Raw genomic sequence first — 23,825 nt, 5'->3', positions numbered from 1 at the left:
ATCTTGGATTCTGAAATTTGAGGGTCCCCTGATGAAACATCTGGATGCCTTCCCTCCTTGCTGTGAAGCTTCACCAGTTTACAGGCTTGCCGAGGCACTGTTGTGGGTCCCCCCCACCCAGTTAGCATGTTAGTGACTTGCTTGTAAAGACACACAACAATCAACAGATACTGTAGGAAAACCTTAAATGTGAAAGCAGAGGCCAAAATGAAGAAACAAAAAAAAGAACTTGAAAGAAAAAGATAATTGAAGGAGAAAAATCACAAAATTGTCTCCCAACTAACCCAGAAAGAGAAAATAGTGCATCCGTGAAACAAGAATGAAACCTTCTGTAAAAAGAAATAAAGAAGGAATAATAAACAGGAAAGGCTGCATAATAAAAATGCAATACCTCTTTGAAAATTATTGGGAATTTCATCATGGGAGCAGCAGAGCATGAAACCAAGTGTGGGGCCCTTCTGAGCACAAGGAGCTGTGTGGTGGCCCAGGTGGAAATAAGAACGAACTCTTGGAGATTAAATATAGGATAGCAAAAACAAGAAAATTGAATAGAAGAGTTGGAAGATAAAGAAGTTGGGCAAAAAGATGGAAAAAAAATCAAGAAAAGAAGATATTTTAAGAGATTCGTGATGTCAGTGTAGTCAGAGTTCCAGACTGAGGACAGAAGAAATAGAGAAAAGGAAATAATGCTGGAAGTACTTCAAGGCAAGATCCCAGCGCTGTAGGACATGAGTTTTTGTAGGTTTCAAGGGCCAAAGCAAGGCACGTGGTCATGAAAATTTGAATTACCAGGAATAATTTCCTGAAAGCTTTTAAAGAGAGATAAACAAAAGTAAAACAAAAACTTGGTCATGTGCAAAGCACTGGAAATCAGAATGGCAGCAAATGCAAAATGTTAATTTAGCCAGAAATTGTGACAAAAAAAAATTTTTTTTCCGAGACTGGGGAGAAGACAAGAGGGTAAGAAAAGCTAAATTTTCACCTACTATAGTAAGAAGTCACTGGATGGTCAGTCTCAATGAAAAATCAGAAAATGGCCAGATAAGCATGCCATTTAGATATTTGGAGGTAAAACAGACAATTTAAAAAAATAACCTATTTTTAGTATAAGAGTCAAAGACTTCTTGAGTGCAGGAATCATGGATTAGGGAAACGGACTACTTTTTTTCCAATACCAATTATGTAGCTTTTCACTATGTGTTAATCGTTTAACCAGTACAGTTAGAGTAGGTATGGATGTGTACAAGGTTGGCGTGGGCCTCCATAGATGTGACACTAATGCTTCTGTTCTCTCCAGATTCCAGGTACATTCTCCTGCCTGTCGTGTTACATCACCTCCACATGCACCTGCAAGAACAGAAGGACCTGATCATGTGTGCACGAATCCTTAGCAACGTATTTTGTCTCATCAAGAAAAATAGCTCAGTGAGTAAATACAGATCATAGTATGTAGTTCCCATCAAATGGCTTCTGGAAATAAAAACTCTCAAGTTTTCAGAGAAACCACACTGAAGAATAACCCTCTGAGACTCTCACTTTTATTTCCAGCTGGGTTGGACATTTTGCTATTCTTCTGAAATATTTTTTTTAACCTTGTGAGATTGCTGTAACCCCAAATAACCTCCTCAACTTGTATTTCAAGAAAGAACTGAATACCCAGTGAGAAAAATTAGAAATCTCAAAGCCTCCCACATGTGTCTTTAATCTTGATATGATGAATACTCTGTGGCAAGAATAAATTACTGCCTGTAAAATGAAGTCTTTTGGGGCCCATTCTGTGGAAGGCTGCATGGTGATGCTCAGAGCTTGGCCATGGCCCTTGGGCCCATGGCCCTTGGTTCCCACAGAAACCATAGAAGCAAAGGAAGGGCCCAGGAGACCAAGGATGTCTTGCACTACAGTCGTTACCCAGCCCCAACAATAATACTGAATTGTCAGGGGCTTTGGGAATTCCTGTGGATGTACCTGACTCTTGGTGCTGTATAGTCGCATTAGAAGATACAGGGCAAATAGCAAAAAATCACATGCTTACTTAGAAATGAGGACAATTCTTTGGATACTCATGTTCATGGCTCATGGGACTGATGTGAAATCCACATGGAAAGGGTGTCCTGTTCTAGTTCTGTCAGCCTGCAGCCATGAATTGGCATTTGCTCATCTTTGACAGCTTGTACAGAGCAGTGCTGAGACTCCTGTGCCTCTGCCTCCCTGCCATACACTATATAGTTTCCCCATTGTTGTCTCTCTTACCTAGGATCGCCTTCTGAAGGGCTCAGCAGTGAGCTGGCTTGGGACCCCAGTGGACATAATTGAGAGAGGGCCCCCCCACACTGTGGGAACAAAGTTGACACTTGAGAGGAGAAGGGCAGAAACTCTGTGTATAAAAGTATAATAAGATCTGCATGGGGAGGGACAACTGATTTTTCCACATCCCCGTGATCCCAGGCCCCAAGGGTGATCTGGGACTGGGTTGAAGAGTGACAACAGGGAGAGAATGATAGTTTTGCTTTAAAACTTTTCTATGTCATTCAGTAAAGAGTAGCTATGCTGTGCCTAGTTAGAATGTTTTTATAAACCGTAATTCTGCTAAGTGAGATAGTTCACCGCAGAAAACTGAAAACAAGTATCAGCATAGTGGAAAAGATTTTTTTTAATTTCCCCTGTCTACTTCAGCTTGGAAGTTTGCAGTCACCTTTTGGACTTATCTGATAAGGAATTCAGAACAGAAACTCTGCCCTAGAGGGGAAACTATGGTAGTTTTATCGGAAGTGTAAGAAAGTTTATCATAAAACCGTGGCCAAAAAGCTCTTTCAGATTCACACTTTGTAAAAGTTTTTGTTTGTGTGTTTGGAAGACAGTCTCCTTGGTAGAGAGCCGGAGTACACAGAGTTTTGTCTTGTGCAGTTGTAATCAGAATCCAACTCCGCTGCATACAGTCAGAGAAGAGCAACTTGGGTTTCTCTCTCAAGTCCTGGGGGCTTGGATAGTATTAATTCTCCTTTAGGGAAGCAGTCCACCGTGGCCATTGACATGAGGTCCAGTCTGGAGCTCATGGTATTCATCTATACTGAATGTTGTACAGTCTACACCTGTAGAGCTTTTTAAAAATCATTTTTATAGGAATAGTTGTTTGCACTTAAATAGAGTTTTAGAAAATAACTGTGCAGCTCAAGAAGAGTGTAAGCACAGTCTCAAATAAAAAGAATTAAGGACTTGGGGAACCAAGAGGGACTTTCAGTGAGGAATCAGACCCAGAAAGGCATCCGACTTGGCCACATCACACACTGTGTTAGTGCACAGCTAGTGCTCTGGAGTAGTTTGATGCTTTCCAGGACATCACCCCACCTTGTCATTGGCACCACTCAGGCACCACTGCACAGCCTAGCTGGGTTCTCTTGGGTAAGCTGTTAAGTTCTCTGTGCCTTTGTTTTCTATAAAAGAAGGCCATTTACTAAGGTGATATAGGTGAGGTCCAGGTCTGTCAAGTTATCCAGTTCTCTTTTTGATTCCTGATTTGGAAATGTGGTTTTTTCCCCCCTTTTCCATTACAGAGAGATTAATGCACATATTCAGCCACAACTGCCTGAACTCCTTATTTCTTTCTTTTAAGGAAAAATCTGTGTTGGAGGAAATCGATGTGATAGTGGCCAGCCTGCTGGACATCTTGCTGAGAACCATATTGGAGATCACCAGTCGACCTCAGTCATCTGGCTCCGCGATGCGGCTCCAGTTCCAGGATGTCACTGTAAGATCCTAAAGCAAATGGCACGTGGAACAGAACGTAGTTGTGCTTGTAAAGGCTTCAGTCCCTTTGAGGGTGGGTTACGCTAGGAATCTGGGAAATCTGGCCTTGGGGGAGTGTCCTGTGTGCATTTCAAATATAGATGAGGCTGCTTTCATTTTGCCAGGGAATAAGAAGCATTGTTTGTGAAAAGATCATGGACTAAAATACATTTAATTTCAGAAAGCCAAATTTGTTAATAGCTCTCACTTTGACCAATTTAAATTGCCTTGTGATTCTGTGTCCCCAGTCCCCTTGATGTTTCATTCTCTTTTCATCCATCAAATTGCTTGAGGAAGTAAGAATAGTGAAATCGAGGAACAGGAGTCAGGGATCCTGAGTTTTAATTCCGGATTTTACAGTGTGAATAGTAAGGATCTTAATTTGGGGAGGCTTCAGTTTCCTCAGCTATGAGATGAGAAAGTTTGACTTGGTAATTTCTAAGTAACCTTCAGTATTCACTGTTTTATGAGTCCACTATAATATAATTTATAAAATATTAAGAAATAACCTATTTGATAGCTTATGTATATGTATATGTATATATTTTCATGTGTGTGTGTCTATAGAGATGATGGATGGATGGATAGATTTCTACTTAAAACTCAAATTCACCCCAATGTTTATAGCAGCACTCTCAACAATAGCCAAATTATGGAAAGAGCCTAAATGTCCATCAACTGATGAATGGATAAAGAAATTGTGGTTTATATACACGATGGAATACTACATGGCAATGAGAAAGAATGAAATATGGCCCTCTGTAGCAACATGGATGGAACTGGAGAATGTTATGCTAAGTGAAATAAGCCATACAGAGAAAGACAGATACCATATGCTTTCACTCTTATGTGGATCCTGAGAAACTTAACAGAAACCCATGGGGGAGGGGAAGGGAAAAAAAAAAAAAACAGGTTAGAGTGGGAGAGAGCCAAAGCATAAGAGACTCTTAAAAACTGAGAACAAACTGAGGGTTGATGGGGGGTGGGAGGGAGGGGAGGGTGGGTGATGGGTATTGAGGAGGGCACCTTTTGGGATGAGCACTGGGTGTTGTATGGAAACCAATTTGCCAATAAATTTCATATATTGAAAAAAAATAAAAAAATAAAAATAAAAATAAAATTTAAAAAAACAAATAAAACGCAAATTCAGTTGACCAAGAATGTTGGTTTTTTTTTTTTAGGTCTGTTGAAGAATAGTCTTCAAAACATCAGACATGGCAGTAGATGCAGTAGTTTTCATATATATTGACAAAAATGTCAGCTTTTAGCCATTATTTTTATAAATCCTCCATTATAGAACCTTGTCTTAAGACTGTTGCCTAGCCCTTGATGAAATTAATTTTTACTTTTACTTAAAAAGATAAAAAGTCTGCCCTGACTCTCCTACCAAGTTCTCCTGACTGTTTCAGGATGGCCACCTTACGTTGAATTTTATTTTCTCTGCTTTCAGAGCTGAGATTCACCTAAGGAAACCAAGCTGTGAGTTTGGGAAATAAAGTTAAACTCTTTCTTTTAACAAACTAAGTTTAAGATAGTATGAAAAACTTCCTAATACATGCACTAGCTGTACTGCCTCATTTAAACAAATAGGAGCAAGTGATTGTTTTCTCAGTTTCATGTGGAAAATAGTACCTACCTCATAGCGTTAGCTTAGTGTATTACTTCGTGTATTACCAAGTGCACTACTTGGTCCATAGTAGAGGCTCAAAACGTGTTGTTGCTGAATACTACTGGAGTTTATTTTGGGTTTGAAGGTTTTTGTTTTTGTTTTTGTTTTTGTTTTTGTTTTTGTTTTAAATGTCTATTTATTTTGAGAGAGAGACAGAGAACAAGTAGGAAAGGGGCAGTGAGAGAAGGAGACCCAGAAATCCGAAGCAGGCTCCAGGCTCTGAGCTGTCAGCACAGAGCCTGACGGGGGGCTCCAACTCCAGAATCGCATGATCATGACCTGAGCCAAAGTCGGCCACTTAACTGACTGAGCCACCCAGACGCCTGGCTTGGGGATTTTTATATTGAATTTTTTAAATTTTGTTCTTTAATGTTGTTTCTTTTTTTTAATATGTTTATTTTGAGAGAGAGTTTGTACACGTGTATGTGCTTGTGTGTGTGCAGGGAGGGGCAGAGAGAGAGAGGGCGAAAGAGAATCCCATGCAGGCTCCACGCCATCAGCGCAGAGCCCACATGGGGCTCAATCCCATAAACCATGAGATCATGACCTGAGCCAAAATCAAGAGACACTTAACCGACTGACATGTGTCCCTTCTTTCATGTTTTTTTTAATTAACCTTTTTTATTCTGTGATAATTGTAGAATCACATGCAGTTGTAAGAATTATTACAGAGTTTCAAGAAATATTACAGAGCTTTTACCCAGTTTCCACAATGGTAACATTTTAGAGGACTATAGGACAGTATCACAGCCAGGATATTGACATTGATATAGTCAAGACAGAATATTTCCATCACCCTAAGGATCCCTCATGTTGCTTTTTTATACCCAAACCCACTTCCTTCCCATTTCTACCTCTTCCTTAACCCTGATAATCACAAATCTTCTCCATTTTTATAATTTTGGCATTTCCAGCATGTTGTATAAATATAATCATTTATACATGTGATCATGTAATAGGCTTTTTTTCTAACTCCACACAATTCTCTGGAGATTCATCCAGGTTATTATATATATATATGTGTGTGTGTGTGTGTGTGTACACATAAATACATAAATATATAAACATATTTGGTTTGTTCTTTATTATTGCTCAGTATTGCTCAGGTGAAGGACACCTGGGTTGTTTTCACATTTGGCTATTATGAAGAGAGCTGCTATAAATGTTTCTGTGCCAGTTTTTATGTAAACATAAGTCTTCATTTCTCTAGGATAAATTCCTAGAAGCATTGTTCTTGAATTGTATAGTAGTTGCATGTTTGGTATTTAAAGAAACTGCCAAACTGTTTTCCATAGTGACTGTATCATTTTACATTCTCATATATGCAATGTATGAATGATCCAATTTCTCAGCATCCTCTTCAACATTTGGTGTTGTCATTTTTTTGTTGTTGTTGGGTGATGTATTCTGTTAGATAGGTAGTAATATCTTTCTGTGATTTTAATTTGCATTCCCCTAAGGGCTAATGATGCTGAACATTTTTTCTTAGAATTATTTGTCTCCTATATATCCTCTTCTGTGAAATGCTTCTTCACGTCTTTTTCCCATTTTCTAACTAGATTGTTTTTGACTGTTGAGTTTTGAAGGTTCTTTGTATATTTTAGATACTAGTCCTTTATTGAGAATGTGGTTTATATTTTTTTCCCTTTCTATAGTTTGTTTCCTCATCCTCTTAACAAGGCCTTCTGCAAAAAAAAATTAATATTGATGAAGTCCACTTTGTCAGTTTTTCCTTGTATGGATCATTCTTGTGATGTCAAGTCTAAGCATTATTTTATCTAGCCCTATATCCTAAAGTTTATCTCCTAGGTTTTCTTCCTAAAAGTTTTAGTTTTATATTTTACATTTAAGTCTTTGAACCGTTTTGAGTTAATTTTTGCATAAGCTGTGCCAGATAATTCTAACATTCTTTTATCTCAATGTTGACACTGATTCAGTCCTTTTTCATTCAATTTGAGATCTTCCTGGTTCTTGTTATGATAAGTGACTTTCGGCTGAAGTCTGGACATCTTGATTTTACAAGACTCTGCATCTTACTTAAACTTACTGTTTCAGCTGGCTTTATGGGATACCACTTGGCAGCAGAAGGAGGTGGTGTTATGACATTATGGCCTGACATAGAAATTCGCATTCCCCATATTGTCTTCAACACTGACCGTTGAGCAGGAAAGCACCTAGTCCCTATTTGGCTTTATCTCAGAGAGGTATTAGGGCATCTGTGCACAGCTTCGTGAGAGTGCCAGTCTCAGCTCTGCATTGCTGTGGGTGAGGCCACAGTTTTTTATGGTGTTCAACTGGACTGGACCAGTTATGACTGAAAGTTTCGTCCTGGTAAACTGCCCCTTTCCTGATCCTTTGGCCAAAGAGTGTAGGCTTTTGTGGGGGATTTTTGTTTGTAATTGTTGGTGTTTCAGGGTGGGCAGCTTCTCCAACTTCAGGTGTGGGATATCTGAAACAGAAAGAAATCCCAGAGAACTAAATATTATGTTCCTCAGGTCCCAAAGTCCCTGGTCAGACTGCTCTCTTTTCTCCACCTTCAGACTCTTCTTCTGTTTTATATGTGATAACAAAGTTTTTATTTATTTATTTTTATTTATTTTTTTAATGAAATTTATTGTCAAATTGGTTTCCATACAATACCCAGTGCTCATCCCAACATGTGCCCTCCTCAATGCCCATCACCCACCCTCCCTTCCCTCCCACCCCCCATCAACCCTCAGTTTATTCTCAGGTTTTTTTAAATTTTATTTATTTATTTATTTTAATATGAAATTTACTATCAGATTGGTTTCCATACAACACCCAGTGCTCATCCCAACAGGTGCTCTCCTCAATGCCCATCACCCACCTTCCCCTCCCTCCCATCCCCCATCAACCCTCAGTTTGTTCTCAGTTTTTAAGAGTCTCTTATGCTTTGGCTCTCTCCCACTCTAACCTGTTTTTTTTTTTTCCCTTCCCCTCCCCCATAGTCTTCTGTTAAGTTTCTCAGGATCCATATAAGAGTGAAAACATATGGTATCTGTCTTTCTCTGTATGACTTATTTCACTTAGCATAACACTCTACAGTTCCATCCATGTTGCTACAAAAGGCCATATTTCATTCTTTCTCATTGCCACATAGTATTCCATTGTATATATAAACCACACCTTCTTTATCCATTTATCAGTTGATGGACATTTAGGCTCTTTCCATAATTTGTCTATTGGTTGAAAGTGCTGCTATAAACATTGGGGTACAAGTGCCCCTATGCATCAGCACTCCTGTATCCCTTGGGTAAATTCCTAGCAGTGCTATTTCTGGGTCATAGGGTAGATCTATTTTTAATTTTTTGAGGAACCTCCACACTGTTTTCCAGAGCCGCTGCACCAGTTTGCATTCCCACCAACAGTACAAGAGGGTTCCCGTTTCTCCACATCCTCGCCAGTATCTATAGTCTCCTGATTTGTCCATTTTAGCCACTCTGACTGGCGTGAGGTGGTATCTGAGTGTGGTTTTGATTTGTATTTCCCTGATGAGGAGCGACGTTGAGCATCTTTTCATGTGCCTGTTGGCCATCTGGATGTCTTCTTTAGAGAAGTGTCTATTCATGTCTTCTGCCCATTTCTTCACTGGATTGTTTTTCAGGTGTGGAGTTTGGTGAGTTCTTTATAGATTTTGGATACTGGCCTTTGTCCGATATGTCATTTGCAAATATCTTTTCCCATTCCATTGGTTGCCTTTTAGTTTTGTTGATTGTTTCCTTTGCAGTGCAGAAGCTTTTTATCTTGATGAGGTCCTAATAGTTCATTTTGCTTTTAACACCCTTGACTTTGGGGATGTGTCAAGTAAGAAATTTCTGCGGCTGAGGTCAGAAAGGTTTTTTCCTGCTTTCTCCTCTAGGGTTTTGATGGTTTCCTGTCTCACATTCAGGTCTTTCATCCATTTTGAGTTTATTTTTGTGAATGGTGTAAGAAAGTGGTCTGGCTTCATTCTTCTGTATGTTGCTTTCCAGTTCTCCCAGCACCATTTGTTAAAGAGACTGTCTTTTTTCCATTGGATATTCTTTCCTGCTTTGTCAAAGATTAGTTGGCCATACTTTTGTGGATCCAATTCTGGAGGCTCTACTCCATTCCATTGGTCTATGTGTCTGTTTTTGTGCCAATACCATGCTGTCTTGATGATTACAGCTTTGTAGTAGAGGCTAAAGTCTGATAGCAAGGCTTTTAAAGTCACACTTAGCAGGAGGGACAGGTAAAAGTGCATCCACGCCATCTTCTCCAAAGCAGAAGAAAGTTCTCCTTCATTATGGTTTTGATGGCAACATTTTAACTGCTGCCTGGCAATACAGCTCTAACATGGTTTTAAAATTGTAATAGCCCAGCCAGCAAATAAAATCAGAGCAAACTCTGAAGGTGGATAAAGACTGCCTGAGGTCAAAAGATAAAACACCTTTTCAGAGTGTTTGGTATCTTCAGGCTGGGTTGTCAGTGACAAATCTCTCTGGGATATGCATGGCCTTCAGGCCTTCACTCTGTGATAACCAGTGTGCTTTAAGAGATTTGAAGGCCCTGAATCAAGTTTGCAGATGAAGTTGGGAGATGAGCAGACAGGATGATCATCCATTGTTGTAAATTTTAGGAAATTCACATGAAGAGAAATTTCCCGAGCCTCGCCATGTAGCACCCCCTCCACTTTCCAAAAAAACCCAAACTCTCTCAAGGTATGTCGATTGAGATTTGCTAGGAAACCTGCACTTTAATTATTTAGCACCTTTGATTTTATGCCTGAAGACGTTTTTTTGAGGGTACTCAGCCGATCTGGTGTGAATCCTACTTTGCCACTTCATCCCCTGCGTGCTCTTGGGCAACTTACTAATACCTCTCCACTTCTGTTACCTTATCTTTAAAACAAAATCATTGCACATTTCTTAAAGTTAGTGTGAGGATTTCATCAGATCTGTTAACTGTTTAAACAGTATCAGTAAACGTGAGCCATTAGTTACTGTGGCGGCAACAATAGTCTAGTGTTATTATTACTGCTGAATAATGAGGGTGTTACAGGTAATGCTATTATAAGTAATTCTGTGGTGAGACACACGAGCTAGTCATTCACAGGGTCAGTTCTCTGTGGGCACGGAGGACTTCGTTTCTTCACCATTTTCTCCTGGAGAACATGGCTCTCTGAATAATAGGGTGTGTTTACATGGCAGTCCTACATTGAACACTTTTCAGTCTTTGTAGCAAAAGTGCCCACAATAAGTGGACGTACTGTGGGTAAAGGCAGGTCCCACAGCGTGTCGTGGTGAAGTGTTCAGTTCTCTTCCAAGTAGCTTAGCTGTCACGCTGCCCCCCCACGACGCGAACAGGAGGACTGGCTTCTGCTGTATCATAATTCGAGATAACAGGAGCCTTATTTTTACTGTTTAAAAGGATTGTACTTTTTGTTCTTCTACCAACTGTTCTTGAAACTTTAAAATGCTTTCTCTTACTGGAGAGAAAAAAAAAACACCATTGTAATTGGTTCTTTTCAAAAATCTAGTTGTATGTGGAAGCAGATTTTATAAAGTAGTATATACATGGCCATTTGCTCACACCCTCAAGTAATTGGACTCTAGGGTTCCTTACAATTTATAAATGCTTCTTTTCTTTGCACATAATTTGGTTTAGCACCATCTGTAGTGCAGGTGACCCAACTCAGCATAGGCCATGTCTAAGAAAGATACTCTGATGGACTTAGCTGAAGTTTTCATGCCCTGTGGGCGTGTGGTCAGGGGATGGGAAGATTTTCAGGAGAATTGAGTAAGAAATTTCTGGAAAAAAAATAGTGCATAGGTATAATAGAAGCTTTCATGAAGACTATTGTTGTAGACCTCTAATACTCTTGTTATTCACAATTATTGATAGAAATATCCTTTGTACTCAATATAAATAAGGTAGACGTAAGCCACTGAGACACATAGAGTTTTAAAGCCAATTCATACGTGAATAATTCCCAGCATCCTGATGTTGGCTAACATTGGTTTTTATTTATCATTTTAACAAATTGTTGACTCTTGGGTTTTCAGACAGATACTTCAAATATTTTAAAAACAAAAAATCACATTATGGACAAAAGTACCTTAGTAAGATATTGGACATCTAAGCTTTTTTTCTGAGTATGGTCAATACACAATGTTAGGTTTGTTTCAGATGTACAACTTAGTGACGGGGCAAATTTATACGAGGGTAGCTACCATCTGTACTATTCCATTACTCTTACATTATCACTGACTGTATTCCTTACACTCTGCCTTTTACTCCTATGATTTACTCATACCATGACTGGAGGCCTGTATCTTCCTCTCCCCTTCACCCATTTTGCCCAGCCTTTCACCCCCTGTCCCCTCTGGCAGCCTTCAGTTCTCTATATTTATAGGTCTGATTCTGCTTTTTGTGTATTTATTCAAGTTTTAAAGATTCTATTTGTAAGTGAAATCATACGGTATTTCTCTTCCTCAGTCTGGCTTCTTTCATTTACCATAATAACCTCTAGGTCCATCCATGTTGTCTCAAATGGCACAATCTCACCCTTTTTTTAAGGTTGCATAATATACCACGTTTTCCTTATCCATTGGTCCATCAATAGACACTTATATTGCCTCCATGTCTTGACTATTGTAAATTGTAAATAATGCTGCAGTAAACACAAGGGTACCTATATCCTTTCGAATTGGTGTTTCATTTTCTGTGGGAAAATACCCGATAGTGGAATTACTGAGTCATATGGTCTTTCTGTTTTTAATTTTTTGAGGAACCTCCATACTGTTTTCCACAGTGGCTGTACCAATATCCATTCCCACCAACACTGCACAAAGGTTCCTTTTCCTCCACCTCCTCTCCAGCACTTGTTGTTTCTTGTCTTTTGGATTTTAGGCATTCAAACAGGTGTGAAGCGATATCTTATTGTGGCTTTGATTTGCATTTTCCTGATGATGAGTGATGTGGAGAATCTTTTCATGAACTCGTTGGCCATCTGTATGTCTTCTTGGAAAAATGTTTATTTAGGTTCTCTGCCTGTTTTTAAACCACATTGTTTAGGGGTTTTTTGGTGTTATTTTTATATTTTGGATGTTAATTAAATGCCTTGTTGGGTATATCATTTGCAAATATCTTCTTCCATTCAGTATGTTGTCTTTTTGTTCTATTGATGGTTTCCTTTGTTTTACAAAAGCATTTTATTTTGATGTAGTCCCAGTAATTTACTTTTTTAAATATATTATTTTTTTAATGATTATTTATTTATTTTTGAGAGAGAGAGAGCAGGGGAGGGGCAGAGAGAGAAGGAGAGAGAGAGAGTCCCAAGGAGGCTGCATGCTGTCAGCCAGCGCAGAACCCAATGCAGGACTCAAATTGATGAACCATGAGGTCATGACATGACCTGAGCTGAAATCAAGAGCCTGATACTTAACCAACTGAACCACCCAGGCACCCCTCCCCCAATAGTTTATTTAGCTTTTGTTTCCCTTGCCTTAGGAGATATACCATTGGCTGTGGCCAATGGACACCAAGTCTTCTTACAGGTTAAATGTGCTTGGAGTTCCTAAATAGATTAAATGGATGAATAAAATGACACTGCACAGTAGATATTGGGGTTAACAACACATCGTAAATGTGCCACAGATCAGATACCAGGGTAAGCTGTTTGCAGTCTGCACCAGATGTGATATATGTAGATACTGACCTGTATTCACAGAAGTGTTCCTGTGTACACTGACTATAAAGACTTAAATAAAGTCTTGTTTTTTGAATATTTTCTCTTCTTATTACTAAAATTATTGCAAGTATATGTAATTCTTTCAACTTCAAGGTATATTACTATTCACAGAATGGTATGTTTTAGGAATAAATGTTTTAGGAATAAACATTTTAAAGGTATTACTCTAGTAGCTATATTAGAGATAGTGTAGGTAGGAGGTAGAAAAACTAAGAGATAAGAAATTAAATGGGTTTCTACTACCTAGATTTGCATTTTTAAGTTGAGATTTAATAGGTTAAAACATTGGACACTGGTTATCAACTGACAGATTCTTATATGTCTATTTATATTTGAAATATAACCTCAAACTTGGGTACATTATCTCTGTAAAATCAAATCAGTCTCAGCAGTAGGAATAAGAACCAGAGATACTTGAGTTCATATCCCAGTTTCACCATTTTCTCACCATGAAACCTGGGATAAATATCTTAACCTTAGCAGATCTTAATGTAAAATGAAATTAATAGTGTTCACCCAACAAGGGTCTAGTAGGGAATGCATTTGATAATGTAATCAAACCTATACATAGTGCCATTCCATAAATTGATAGTGTTGTCATAATGTCTTTTTTAAGTTTTATTAAGGTGTAGTTGACATTAAAAAAATGTACATGTTTAAAGTATACAATTTGATAAGTTTTGATATATATTATACTTGTAAACCATTATCACAATCAATATAATTGACATGTCCATCACTCTCAAAAGTTTCCTGGTACCCCTCTTTATTTCCTCCATCTTGCTTCTCCATACTACCTCATCCCCAGGCAACCACTGACCTTTCTGTTACTACAGATAAGTTTGCATTTCTGGAATTTTATGAACGGAATCATACATTACATAGTCACTGTTGTTTTTGCAGGGGAATGTGGCATTTTGACTTCCTTCCCTCAATATAATTATTTGAGTTTCACAATATCCTGACTACCATAGCTTTATAATTTTTGAAGTCAACTAGTATAAGTCCTTCAACTTTATTCTTTTTGTTTTTTTTTTTAATTTTTTTTTTAACGTTTATTTATTTTTGAGACAGAGAGAGACAGAGCATGAACGGGGGAGGGGCAGAGAAAGAGGGAGACACAGAATCGGAAGCAGGCTCCAGGCTCTGAGCCATCAGCCCAGAGCCCGACGCGGGGCTCGAACTCACGGACCGTGAGATCATGACCTGAGCTGAAGTCGGACGCTTAACCGACTGAGCCACCCAGGCGCCCCAACTTTATTCTTTTTGTAAGGTGTTGTGATTATTTCAAGTTCTTTGCATTTCCATATGAATTTTAAAATCAGCTTGTCACTTTCTAAAGGCCCACTGTGGTATTGATTGTGATTATACTGAATCTTTATATCAATTCGATGAGAATCCATATCTGAACAATATTAAACCTCGCAATCCATGAACATAGTATATCTTTGTATTTATTTAGGTGGTCTTTAATTTTTCTCATCAGTATTTTATGATTTTCAGTGTGCAGATCTTACCATATTTTTATCATATATATGACTAAGTACTTCTGTGTTTCAGTGGTATTATAGATTATGTTATGTTAAATTTCAGTTTCTGATGACTCATTTCTCATACACAGAAGTAAAATTGGTTTTGGTAAATTTATGATCCTGTATTCTCAGACATTGATTAATTCACTTAAGTAGTTATAGTGACTCTTACAGATTCAATAGCATTTTCTCTGTCCATTTTTTTTATTCCTTTCCACTCTGTATGCCTTATTACTCATTCTTGCTTTATAGCACTGGCTAGAACCTTTAGTGCAGCATTGATAGAAGTAGTGAACTGTTTAAGCTTCTGAAAAGTCTTTGTTTTGTCTTTCTTTTTGAAAGATTTTTGGTGAATAAAAAGTTCTCTATTGATAGTTGTTTTTGTTCTTTCAGTACTCTAAAGGTGTTACTCCATGGTCTTCTAGCTTGTATTATTTTTTTTTTATTTTTTAATTTTATTTTTTAAAATTTACATCAAAATTAGTTAGCATATAGTGCAACAATTATTTCAGGAGTAGAATCCTTAATGCTCCTTACCCATTTAGCCCATTCCCCTTCCCACGCCCCCTCTAGTGACCCTCTGTTTGTTCTCCATATTTATGAGTCTCTTCTGTTTTGTTCCCCTCCCTGTTTTTATATTATTTTTGTTTCCCTTCCCTTATGTTCATCTGTTTTGTCTCTTAAAGTCCTCATATGAGGGAAGTCATGATTTTTGTCTTTCTCTGACCAATTTCACTTAGCATAATACCCTCCAGTTCCATCCACATAGTTGCAAATGGCAAGATTTCATTCTTTTTGATTGCCAAGTAATACTCCATTGTGTGTGTGTGTGTGTGTGTGTGTGTGTGTGTGTGTATATGTATATATATATATATATATACACACACCACATCTTCTTTATCTATTCATCCATCGATGGACATTTGGGCTGTTTCCATACTTTGGCTATTGTTGATAGTGCTGTTATAAACATTGGGGTGCATGTGTCCCTTCAAAACAGCATACCTGTATCCCATGGATAAATGCTTAGTAGTGCAATGGCTGGATTGTAGGGTAGTTCGGTTTTTAGTTTTTTGAGGAACCCCCATACTGTTTTCGAGAGTGGCTGCACCAGCTTGCATTGCCACCAACAATGCAGAAGAGATCCTCTTTCTCCTCATCCTCGCCAACATCTGTTGTTGCCTGAGTTGTTAATGTTAGCCATTCTGACAGGTGTGAGGTGGTATCTCATTGTGGTTTTGATTTGTATTTCCCTGATGATGAGTGACGTTGAGCACTTTTTCATGTGTCGGTTGGCCATCTGGATGTCTTCTTTAGAGAAGTGTCTATTCATGTCTTTTGCCCGCTTCTTCACTGGATTATTTGTTTTTTTGGTGTTGAGTTTGATCAGTTCTTCATAGATTTTGGATACTAACCTTGTATCTGATATGTTGTTTGCAAATATCTGCTCCCATTCTGTCAGTTGCCTTTTAGTTTTGCTGATTGTTTCCTTCTCTGTGCAGAAGCTTTTTATTTTGATGAGGTCCCAGTAGTTCATTTTTGCTTTTGTTTCCCTTGCCTCCAGTGATGTGTTGAGTAAGAAGTTGCAGTGGCCAAGGTCAAAGGTTTTTGCCTGCTTTCTCCTCAAGGATTTTGATGGCTTCCTGTCTTACATTTAGGTCTTTCATCCATTTTGAGTTTATTTTTGTGTATGGTATAAGAAAGTGGTCCAGGTTCATTCATCTGCATGTCACTGTCCTGTTTTCCCAGCACCACTTGCTGAAGAGACTGTATTCCATTGGATATTCTTTCCTGCTTTGTCAAAGATTAGTTGGCCATACATTTGTGGGTCCATTTCTGGATTCTGTATTCTGTTCCATTGATCTGAGTGTCTGTTCTTGTGCCAGTACCATACTGTCTTGATGATTACAGCTTTCTAGTATAGCTTGAAGTCTGGGATTGTGATGCCTCCTGCCTTGGTTTTCTTTTTCAAGATTGCTTTGGCTATTCGGGGTCTTTTCTGTTTCTATACAAATTTTAGGTTATTTTTTCTAGCTCTGTGAAGAATGCTGGTGTTATTTTGATAGAGATCGCATTATATATGTAGATTGCTTTGGGTAGTATCGACATTTTAACAATATTTCTTCTTCCTATCCAGGAGCATGGAATATTTTTCCATTTTTTGGTGTCTTCCTCAATTTCTTTCATAAGCTTTCTATAGCTTTCAGTGTATAGATCTTTCACCTCTTTGGTTAAATTTATTCCTAGGTATTTTATGTTCTTTGGTGCAATTTTAAATGGGATCGATTTCCTTGATTTCTCTTTCTGTTGCTTCATTGTTGGTGTATAGGAATGCAGCCAATTTCTGTGCATTGATTTTATATCCTGCAACTTTGCTGAATTCACGGATCAGATCTAGTAGCAGTTTTTTGGTGGAATCTTTTGGGTTTTCCATATAGAGTATCATGTCATCTGCGAAGGGTGAAAGTTTGACCTCCTCCCAGCCAATTTGGATGCCTTTTATTTCTTTGTGTTGTCTGATTGCAGAGGCTAAGACTTCCAATACTGTGTTGAATAACAGTGGTGAGAGTGGACATCCCTGTCTTGTTCCTGACCTTAGGGGGAAAGCTCTCAGTTTTTCCCCATTGAGGATGTTATTAACTTTGGGTTGTTCATATATGGCTTTTATGATTTTGAAGTATGATCCTTCTGTCCCTACTTTCTTGAGGGTTTTTTTCAAGAAAGGATGTTGTATTTTGTCAAATGCTTTCTCTGCATCTATTGAGAGGATCATATGGTTCTTGTCCTTTCTTTTATTAATGTGATGAGTCACGTTAGTTGTTTTGTGGATATTGAACCAGTCCTGCATCCCAGGTATAAATCCCATTTGGTCATGGTGAATAATTTTTTTAATGTATTGTTGGATCCAGTTGGCTAATACCTTGTTGAGGATTTTTGCATCCATGTTCATCAGGGAAATTGGTCTACAGTTCTCCTTTTATTGGGGTCTCTGTCTGGTTTTGCAGTCAAGGTAATGTTGGCTTCATAGAATGTGTTTGGAATTTTTCCCTCTATTTCTGTTTTTTGGAACAGCTTCAATAGAATAGGTGTTAACTCTTCCTTAAATGTTTGGTAGAATTCCCCTGGAAAGCCGTCTGGCCCTGGACTCTTGTTTTTTGACAGATTTTTGATGACTAATTCGATTTCCTTATTGGTTGTGGGTATGTTCTAATTTTCTATTTTTTCCTGTTTCAGTTTTGGTAGTGTATATGTTTCTAGGAATTTGTCCATTTCTTCCAGATTGCCCATTTTATTGGCATATAATTGCTCATAATATTCTCTTATTATTGTTTTTATTTCTGCTGTGTTGTTTATGATCTCTCCTCTTTCATTCTTGATTTTATTTATTTGGGTCCTTTTTCTTTTTGATCAAACTGGCTAGTCATTTCTCAATTTTGTTAATTCTTTCAAAGAACCAGTTTCTGGTTTCATTGATCTGTTCTCTGTTTTTTTTGGTTTCAATAGCATTAATTTCTGCTCTAATCTTTATTCTTTCCTGTCTTCTGCTGGTTTTGGGTTTTATTTGCCCTTCTTTTTCCAGCTCCTTAAGGCATAAGGTTAGGTTGTGTATCTGAGATCTTTCTTCCTTCTTTAGAAAGGCCTGGATTGCTATATACTTTCTTCTTATGACTGCCTTTGCTGCATCCCAGAGGTTTTGGGTTGTGGTGTTATCATTTTCATTGGCTTCCATATACTTTTTAACTTCCTCTTTAACTGCTTGGTTAGCCCATTCATTGTTTAGTAGGATGTTCTTCAGTCTCCAAGTATTTGTTACCTTTCCAAATTTTTTCTTGTGGTTGATTTCAGGTTTCATAGCATTGTGGTCTGAATATGCACGGTATGATCTCGATCTTTTTGTACTTGCTAAGGGCTGATTTGTGTCCCAGTATATGGTCTATTCTGGTGAACATTCCATGTGCACTGGAGAAGAATGTATATTCTTCTGCTTTAGGATGAAATGTTCTGAATATATCTGTTAAGTCCATCTGGTCCAGTGTGTCATTCAAAGCCATGTTTCCTTGTTGATTTTTTTATTAGATGATCTGTCCATTGCTGTGAGTGTGGTGTTGAAGTCTCCTACTATTATGGTATTACTATCAATGAGTTTCTTTATGTTTGTGATAAATGGATTTATATATTTGGATGCTTTCACATTTGGTGCATAAATGTTTACAACTGTTATTTCTTCTTGGTGTGTAGACCCCTTGATTATGATATAATGCCCTTCTGCATCTCTTGATACAGTCTTTATTTTAAAGTCTAGTTTGTCTGATATAAGTATGGCTACTCCAGCTTTCTTTTGTTGACCATTAGCATGATAGATGGTTCTCCAATACCTTACTTTGAATCTGAAGGTGTCTTTAGATCTAAAGTGGGTCTCTTGTAAACAGCATATAGATGGATCTTGTTTTCTTATCCATTCTGTTACCCTATGTCTTTTGATTGGAGCATTGAGTCCATTGATGTTTACAGTGAGTACTGAAAGATATGAATTTATGTATGTACGTATGTATGTATTTATATATTCACCTTTTCTCCCCTCAGAGAGTGCCCCTTAAAATTTCTTGCAGGGATGGTTTAGTGGTCACAAACTCCTTTAATTTTTGTTTGTCTAGGAAACTTTTTATCTCTCCTTCTGTTTTGAATGACAGCCTTACTGGATAAAGAATTCTTGGCTGCATATTTTTCTGATTCAGCACATTGAATATATCCTGCCACTCCTTTCTGGCCTGCCAAGTTTCTGTGGATAGGTCTGGTGCAAACCTGATCTGTCTTCCCTTGTAGGTTAAGGACTTTTTTTCCCTTGCTGCTTTCATGATTTTCTCCTTGCCTTAGTATTTTGTGAATTTGACTGTATGCCTTGTTGATGGTCGGTTTTTGTTGAATCTAATGGGTTTTTGTTGAATCTCTGTGCTTCCTGGATTTTGATGTCTGTGCCTTTCCCCACGTTAGGAAAGTTTTCCACTATGATTTGCTCACATAACACTTCTACCCCTATTTCTCTCTCTTCCTCTTCTGGGACCCCTATGATTCTGATGTTGTTCCCTTTTAAAGAGTCACTGATTTCTCTAATTCTTAAATCGTGCTCTTTTGCCTTAATCTCCCTCTTTTCTTGTGCTTCATTATTCTCCATAAGTTTGTCCTCTGTATCGCTGATTCTCTGTTCTGCCTCATCCATTCTTGCTGCTGTGGCATCCCTTCGTGATTGCAGCTCAGTTATAGCATTTTTTATTTCATCCTGACTAGTTTTTACTTGTTTTATTTCTGCAGAAAGGGATTCTAATCTATTTCGACTCCAGCTAGTATTCTTATTATCATGATTCTAAATTCTGGTTCAGACATCTTGCTTGTATCTGTGTTGGTTAAATGCCTGGATGGCGTTTCTTCCTGCCCTTTCTTTTTGAGTGAATTCCTTCATTCATCATTTTGAAGGGAGAAAAGGAATGAAGTAGAAAAAATTAAAATTAAAAAAAACATTAAAATTTAAAAAATATTAAAATTAAAAAATTAAAAATACACACACAAAAAATCAAATAAATGATGCTAGATCCTAGGTGTGTTTTGGTCTGGGTGTTGAAAGTGGCTTGATAGATTAGAGAAAAAAGGGGGAGAAAAAAGAAAAAAAAAGAAATCATTTAAAAATTTGAAAAAATGAATAATACACTGAAGTAAACTAAAATGAAATGATGGAAGTAAGGTAGAATTTGAAAAAAGTTACACAAAAGTACAGAATATAGTAGAAAAAATTAAAGAAAAATATTTTTAATAAAAATTTAAAAAATGAATTTTTTCTCTTTCTGTATTCAAGAAAAAGAAAAGAAACAGAAAAGAGAAAAAAGAAAAAGAAAAAAAGGAAATTGTTTGAAATTTGAAAAAGTGAATACACTGAAGTAGACTAAAATAAATGATGGAAGTAAAATAGAATTTGAAAAAAATTACACAAAAGTAAAAAATATAGTAAAATATTCTTAATAACAATTGAAAATAAGAATGAATTTTTTCTCTTTCTGTATTCAAGAAAAAAAGTGAAAAAGAGAAAAAAGAAAAAAGGAAGAAAGGAAGAAAATTGAACACATGGACCTGCTAACAGATTGAAATACGACTGAAATTACTGTTTTTCCCTAGAAGTCAGACTATGAAGGGCTTTATTGTCCATAAACTAAGCAGGCAGTGAGACTTGTGTTCTTGAAGAGCTAGGTTGGCCGAGTTGGGCAGGACTTAGTGTAATGGCTCCGTTCTTCACTAGATGGCACTGCTAGCCTACTGGGGTGGAGTGTTGTGGCCCTCGTAGGTGTGTATGTGCATGCGTGGAAGTGGTGAAAATGGCGTCACCCAGCTACCTAGTCTCTAGTATCAGAACTCTGTTCTCCCCAATCAGCAATCGCCCACCGATCCTTTGTCTTCAGCTTTCATCCACTCCCCACTTTTACTCTGTCCGTGACCAAGCCCTAGGTAGGACCTCTCTCCTAAGTTTTGTCTCAGATGCAGCTGTTTTCCCTGGCACCTTACTTCTGAGGGACTGTGGCTTTGACCCGTTCCACCCCTCCGCAGAAGGTCTTACCGGGCAATGGCCGAATGCCGGCTGCACCCAGGAACATTCGTGGGACCATGCTGCTGCCGGTGCCCCGAGACTGCACCCAGGTGCCAGCTGCCCCAGAAAAAGTTCATGAGATAGTTTAGCAGCAGTGTTTCAAGGATTATGGAAAATCACAACCCACATCTGGCACCAGGCTTCACCCTTAATGACTTTGTTCCAGCACCAGCGAATGTGGCCATTTTCTGGGGTCTGCTGGGACCAGGTGGCCTCAACAGTCTCTACCAAAGTTCCTTCCATCAGTGGAACTGCTTTTCCCCGTGTGGCCCAAGAACCTCCTGGACCCTGCTCTGCTCCTGGGGGTTTGCCCTTCCCACCAGAGCACTGCCAGGTATCAAACTGCAGAGTTGCAGACTCTGCACTCCCCTTGTTTACAGTCTTAATGGAATTTAAACCCTCTCTTTCTCCTTTCTCCATTTTTAGTTTAGTCCCTGCGGCTGTTTCCAATTTTTGACTTTTTCTCCAGCTGCTTTTGGGGAGGGGTGCTTTTCCCATATTCCCCCCCGTCCCCATCTCCATCCTCTTTCCACCCGCAAAACAGCTCCCTGCCCTCCGTGGTTTCTCTCTCCCCATGTTCACCTCTCCGCGCTGCGTACTGCTGAGTTCTGTGGTTCAGATTGTGCAGATTGTTATGTTAATCCTCAGATCAGTTTTGTAGGTGTGCAGGATGGTTTAGTGTTGGTCTGGCTGTAATTCATGGACGCAAGACACACAGAAAACTTCCATGCTGTTCCGCCGTCTTGGTTCCCTCCTAGCTTGTATTATTTCTAAAGAGATTTATCTCATCCCTGTCTTTGTTTCTGTATATATAACGTGCCTTTTTTCCGCTGACTGTTGTTAAGATTTTCTCTTTATCCCTGGCTATCAGCAGTTTTATTATAATTTACTTTTGTGTATTTTCTTTCATGTTTCTTGTGAATAGGAACTATTGACCTTTTTTGATACATAGGTTTATAGTTTTCATAGAATCTGAAAATTTTCACCTTTATTCTTCAATTACTTTTTCTACTCCCTCCTCTTTGAGATCTGCAATTACATATATATTATGCTACTGGAAGTTATCCTATAGTTCACTGATGCTTTTTCTTTTTTGTTGTTGTGGGTTTTTTTTTTTTTAATGTTTTTATTTATATTGAAGGAGAGAGGGCGGGGGGGGGGAGGGGAGGAGCAGAGAGGGAGACACAGAATCCAATGCAGGCTCCAGTCTCTGAACTGTCAGCACAGAGCCCGACGCAGGGCTCAAACTCACGAACTGTGAGATCATGACCTGAGCCAAGGTCGGACGCTTAACCGACTGAGCCACCCAGGCACCCCTGTTGTAGTTTTGCTTTTGGAGAATTTCTAATTCAAATTCAGTAATCTTACCCTCTGCAAATGTCTAATCTGCCAGTGGTCCTATTAAGTAAATTTTCATGTCACACATTATAGTCTTCAGCTCTAGAAGTTCAATTTGAATCTATTTGATATCTTTCATGTCTGAAATTAACATGTTCAAACTTTAGTTTCCTGAGTATATAGAATATAGTAACAATAACTATTTTAATGCCTTTTACTGTTAATTCTGTTATTTATGTTTTATCTGGATCTGTTTTATTGATTTTTTTTCTCCTCATTTGCATCATTATTTTCCTGCTATTTATTTATATGCTTGGTAATTTTTCTTGAATGCCAGAGATTGTGAATTTTATGCTTTTGAAAAGTGGATTTTTTTAATTCCTAAAAATAGCTTTGAATGTTGCTTTAGCATGAGGTTAAATTTCTTAGGAACTGTTTGATTATTTAACACCTTGCTTATGAACTTCTTTAGGTAGGATCAGAGCAGCATTTATTCTAGGAGTAATTTTTCCCTGCCACTGAGAAAAGATCATTTTTAGTATTCTAATTGATTCCCTAATAATGGCGAGGTTTTTCCAGTCTTGCTGGTGAGAGAAGGCACTATTCCCAGCCCTTTATGAGCACCAGATACTGTTCTCTCAGTCCTTTGGGATATTTTCCTAGCTTTGGGTTGTTTCCTCACACACATGCACTAAAATACTAATCATTGTGCCCCTGAATTTTCTATTTCTTGTGTTAAGTACCAAGAATGTCTTTGTTCATTAACAAAGTATTATATTGTGCTTAGAAGATACATTTCTGCTAGCCCTTACTAGTTAGTTTCTTAAATATTTGCCCTAATAAGCATGCAGGAATAATTATCTGTCATACTTGTGTGTGATAATTATTTATTCTCATGCAAGAAGCCAGCCTGCATCTTTGGCCACCCTGTGCTGTCATTAAGTAGCATCCTCAGGCCTCCCATGGCAGCTGGTAGGGATATGTTTGACTGTCCTGGCTTAGCTGCCTCTGTTGGAAAATCCCAATTTCTGAGAGGCTTTAGTCTCTAATTTTATATGTGAGCCTATAGTCTCTTTCCATGTAAACACACACACGTACACACACACACCAATTCCCAATTAAGGTACATTTTTATAAATT

The 23,825-nt window shown here is 38.2% G+C and overlaps 1 protein-coding gene across 1 annotated transcript in view; it reads left to right on the top strand.

Annotated features, from left to right (window-relative positions):
• The window catches only part of DOCK4 (dedicator of cytokinesis 4), a 428,942-nt gene that overhangs the window by 313,062 nt on the left and 92,055 nt on the right, over positions 1–23,825 (top strand). The window contains exons 24-25 of the mRNA XM_042970201.1: positions 1,298–1,425; positions 3,611–3,745. Coding sequence (XP_042826135.1) covers positions 1,298–1,425; positions 3,611–3,745 — 263 coding nt within the window. The remainder of the gene's footprint in view (positions 1–1,297; positions 1,426–3,610; positions 3,746–23,825) is intronic.

Source organism: Panthera tigris, chromosome A2, assembly GCF_018350195.1.
Source record: "Panthera tigris isolate Pti1 chromosome A2, P.tigris_Pti1_mat1.1, whole genome shotgun sequence".
NCBI classification, from domain to species: domain Eukaryota; kingdom Metazoa; phylum Chordata; class Mammalia; order Carnivora; family Felidae; genus Panthera; species Panthera tigris.
Note: the sequence above shows the minus strand (reverse complement) of the source record. Positions and strands in the feature narration are given on the sequence as shown.